The sequence below is a fragment of the Aptenodytes patagonicus genome, chromosome 1 (genome assembly GCF_965638725.1).
Source record: "Aptenodytes patagonicus chromosome 1, bAptPat1.pri.cur, whole genome shotgun sequence".
NCBI classification, from domain to species: Eukaryota; Metazoa; Chordata; class Aves; order Sphenisciformes; family Spheniscidae; genus Aptenodytes; species Aptenodytes patagonicus.
In genome coordinates this window covers 204,393,371-204,397,713 of record NC_134949.1, presented here as the reverse complement: position 1 = coordinate 204,397,713, position 4,343 = coordinate 204,393,371, and the positions used below count along the sequence as shown (strand labels likewise).

General features: G+C 67.3%; 1 protein-coding gene across 1 annotated transcript; it reads left to right on the top strand.

The window, feature by feature from the left end:
- The first annotated feature begins 1,499 nt into the window (after nt 1-1,499).
- Nucleotides 1,500-2,708, top strand: GSX1 (GS homeobox 1). Its single transcript, XM_076363059.1, has 2 exons — nt 1,500-1,887; nt 2,353-2,708. The coding sequence occupies exons 1-2, from the start codon at nt 1,500-1,502 to the stop codon at nt 2,706-2,708; spliced, it is 744 nt and encodes a 247-aa protein (XP_076219174.1).
- Nucleotides 2,709-4,343: the final 1,635 nt, after the last annotated feature.

The following is a 4,343-nucleotide window of genomic DNA, read 5'->3' as shown; positions in this document are numbered from 1 at the left end:
GGGGTTACATTGCTTCCAAGGCTTTTCCTTCCCTTCATTTAAAAAAGTCCATTTGTTTTTGAGGCGAGCAGGTTACCGTAGGGAGAAATCTCCCCGCATTTTGTCGGGAGCCGGCGGGTGCGTTTGTCTTTTTTTCCCGTGTATTAAACGGGAAGATCGGGGAAGAAAATGCATCCCGATGAATTTTTTTTTTTCTTATTTGTTAGCATTCCTTATTCACCTACAAAATCAGCAAGCCGCAGGGAGCCCAACGCCGAGAGCTCCTGCGCGGACGCCGCGCCGCTGCGCGGGGAAGCGCCGGTGCGCGTTAGCTCAGATGAAGGCGCAGAATTTAGCTTTAGACCCCGCTGGAAGTTTTGCAGGTCCCTGTGCTAAGAAATCCAGACACCGCCGGTGTGTTTACGTAAGCTAGTTCTCATCGCACGGGAGAAATAAGCCGTTTCCCTGTAGGTCACCGCCGCCCCAGGGACTTCCCGGCGCACTTGTGCGCGGCGCGGCGGTGCCGGAGCGCGGGCGGTGCGGGGCCGGGGCCGGGGCCGGGGCCGGGGCCGGGGCCGCCGCACGTGGAGAGCGACGGTGCGACGGCGGGTGTTACCGCTAAAACCGGGCAGAGTGAGCAGGTATAAGGAGGTGCGGAGTGCGCCGAGCGCCTCTGCTCCTCCCGCTTGGGCGCTCGCCGTGGGTGCCGCCGGCGCGGAGCCGTGTTCTTTGTGTCGGGGTTTCTATACCCGCACCAGCAAACCCGCGCTGCCTGTGGCGCTCCGTGGCCGTTATCCGCGCCCAGGCGCCCACGCCCACGCCGGGGCCGGGCGGATGTGCCCGCCAGTGGAGCACCGGCTGGCACGTCTCGGTGGCCGGGGGTCTCGCCCGACGGCGGCGACAGCGATAAGCGGCAGGTCCCGGCACCGGGCCGGGAACAAAGACGCGGGGCTGGGGACGGCGGCGGGCGCGGCAACGGGGGCGAAGCAGCCCGGCGGCGAGGGGAGAGAGGGAGGCCGGCGGGGCTGGGGGGCCGACCTGGTGCCACAGGTGGGAAAGGCGCCGGGGGGCTGGCAGGGGAAGCTGGCGCCGGCGGAGACCGCGGCTGCAGCCGGCAAAATAAACAAGGGGGAGCGGGCTGAAAGCTGGGCTGAAAGCGAAGGAGAGCGATAAAGAGAAAGAAAAGAATATTAAATCGCTAGAGAATGAGAAAATAACCCCGCCAAAGGGAGAGGAGGGGAGAGGCCGCCTGCTACGGCGTGGGTGGGGTCGACAAGAATAGAGTACATTATGCAGTTCATTTAGTTAACAAGGGAAATAATGAGGGAGCGTGCGGCGTGAATGCCAAGAGAAGAGGCACAGAAAGCCTATTGAGCGCCCCGGCGCCGCCATCACATGGCGCGGGCGCTATTTAAAGCGGGCGGGCGGGCGCCGTTCAGCACCACTCGGGCTGGCCAGCGGCGCTGCGCGGGTGTTGCGCGGGCGCTGCGCGGGGCGCTGCGCGGGCGCTGCGCGGGGCCATGCCGCGCTCCTTCCTGGTGGACTCGCTGGTGCTGCGGGAGGCGGGCGAGAAGAAGGGCGAGGGCAGCCCGCCGCCGCCGCTCTTCCCCTACGCCGTGCACCCCTCGCACCCGCTGCCCGGGCTGCCGGCCGGCGCCTGCCACGCTCGCAAGGCCGGGCTGCTCTGCGTCTGCCCGCTCTGTGTCACCGCCTCCCAGCTGCACCCGCCGCCGCCCGCCATCCCCCTCATCAAGGCCTCCTTCCCCCCCTTCGGCTCCCAGTACTGCCACTCGCCCCTGGCCCGCCAGCAGCACTCCGTCTCCGCCGTCAGCGTCGGGCACGCACCGGCGCTCTACCAGGGCGCCTACCCGCTGCCCGACCCCCGGCAGTTCCACTGCATCTCCGTGGGTAAGGAGGGCACGCGTGGGGGGGGCGCACGCCTGCATGCTAACCGTGGTGGCTGCGGGGAGGTGATAGGGACCCCGGGGCGGGGGGGGGGGGTAAGAGGCTGGACCCTGCCGAAGGGACATGGGGCGGGGGGTGCCTGCCCTGAGCCCGCAGGCTGGACGGGGAGTCCCGGCACCTCTCTCTGCCGGTGCCCCGAGGGATGCGCAGGGGAAACCCCGCTGCTGCCCGCCGAGCCTCCGACCCAGACGGTGGGAACGGGCGGAGGTGGCCCCGGCACCGTGCGCTCGGGCTGCAGCCGGGCAGCCGCTAGCCGGGTCGCCGGCTCCCGGGGAGGGAAGGAGGGTTGTGGCCCCGCAGAGCGGGCGGCGGGGGGGGGCGCAGCAGGGACCAGCGGGTGCGGGCGCTGCGGGGCGGGCGGCGGCGGGTCCGGCAGGCCCTGACGGTGCGCTCCGCTCCGCTCTGCAGACAGCACGTCCAGCCAGCTGCCCAGCAGCAAGCGGATGCGCACCGCCTTCACCAGCACGCAGCTCCTGGAGCTGGAGAGGGAGTTCGCCTCCAACATGTACCTCTCCCGGCTGCGGCGAATCGAGATCGCCACCTACCTGAACCTCTCCGAGAAGCAGGTGAAGATCTGGTTCCAGAACCGACGGGTCAAGCACAAGAAAGAAGGCAAAAGCGGCTCCCACCGGGGCGGGGGGGCCGGCCACAGCTGCAAATGCTCGTCCATTTCCACCACCAAGTGTTCGGAAGACGACGAGGACTTGCGCATGTCTCCGTCCTCCTCGGGGAAGGACGACAGAGGCCTCGCAGTCACCCCCTAGCCCCCCGACGCCGACCCCGGCTCCTCAGGAACTGTGGCGAGAGCAGGAGGGGGAGTCCTGCCTGCTCCAGCGCTGACATGCAGCCGAAGGATTTTATACCATTTTGTATAATCTGTGTAATTTACGAAGGACTTTCTCGCCTTTCTAGATCCCCGGCCTGTGGGGGCGGGTGTCCGTGCGCCCTGTTGTAAATAAACTGCTCCCTAGGACCCCAGGCGTCCCCTAGTAGTGCTGTCTCACTTGTCTCCCCGCAGGCACAGCCCCGGGCCCGGGAGGCTCCTCGCAGACCTCCCCACGCTCCGAGACAGGCGCGGATGCTGCGCGGCGGCGGGCAGTGCGGGCCGCCGGGAGGGATGCTGTCCCGCGGCTCCCTCCGGTAACTCGGCGGTGCCCGAAAGCCGGCGGACGGGGAGGGTCGGGGGTTGTTTGGGTTATTATCTTTTTCTTTATTTTGGGTCATTATCTTTGTCCTTTTTTTTTCCTTTCCAAAATTGTTCTCGGTTTTGTTTTGACTTCGTCGCTGCCGGGCGCGCAGCTGTGGTCGTACTGTTCCGTCCCCTCCCTCCCCCCGGGAGATATTTATTTATTTATTTATGTGCAGAGAAACGACGATGGCGATGATAATAATGGTGATGATAACAATAAAAGCTCGTTGGTGGTTTATTTCCCTCCTCTCACGCAGAAATCAGCCGCTCGGTGTCCGCGGGCGGGCGTGCTCCGGGAGCACCGTCGCTCTCCGTCCCCCTCCGCCGTAGCCCGGCACCGGGACTCGCCCGGCCCCTTTCTCCGGGCCGCGCTGAAGGTACGGGGTGCGGAGGACTCCTGTCCCGGGGGCTCTCTCGGTCCTCCCCGCGAAGCTAAAGGTCGGGCTGGGGGCCGGCTCGGCTGAACACCTTTCCCTTCCCATCACTCCTCCCTTCCCATTCGCAAGTCTGCGGGAGAGAGGTACACTATTTGCACACAGCCATACGTACGGCTGTAGGTGAATACAAGTACCCGGCTGGCGGCTGGGCTCGGCTCCTCTCTCCAGGTGCCCGCCGCCGCTACCCGGGAAGGACGGACCCGGCCTCCCGCTAACCCGCCGGGGCTGGGGCCGGGGCGGGGGCCGGTGCTGGCCCTGCTGGGGCTCCCGCCTGCGCCGCCGCCGGGCTCCGGCAGCCCCGCTCCGGCCTCGCAGCCTCCCGGCAGCGCTTTGCCGTCGGGGAAGCGGAGCGCCCGTTTTTACGCGCGGCTTCTCGGTGGAGAGCCCCGTCGGAAAAGCAGCCTGCAGGTCCCGCAGCCCCCGGGGGTGCCAAACGCGCGGGCGCGGCGGCATCTGCCCCCGAGGCTGCGGGACCCCCGGGGCCCGGCGCTCCCGCCGCCGCTCCGTTTGCGCAGGGAAAGACCCTTCGTGCGGGGACTCCCAGCTCTCTTCGGGCTCACGGGGACGCGCTCTCCGGTGGCCTGCAGCGGCCGTCCTGCACCGGCAGCCGGTGCCCCGGGTCTCCCCGCAGGGCCGCAGAGCTGCACCGCCTGGCCCGGCGGGTTTCATGCCCTGCAGCCTGGGGAATGTGCTTGGGTCCCTGGGCTGCCATCGGTCCCTGCCCGCATCGAGACGGGACCTGCTTTTCATCCCAGAGCATCTCTAAAATAACC

Excerpts from the sequence above, each read along its gene's own strand:
- GSX1 (XM_076363059.1), top strand. The coding sequence starts at position 1,500 with ATGCCGCGCTCCTTCCTGGTGGACTCGCTGGTGCTGCGGGAGGCGGGC. Across the intron at positions 1,888-2,352 it reads GTTCCACTGCATCTCCGTGG|ACAGCACGTCCAGCCAGCTG; the intron begins GTAAGGAGGGCA and ends TCCGCTCTGCAG.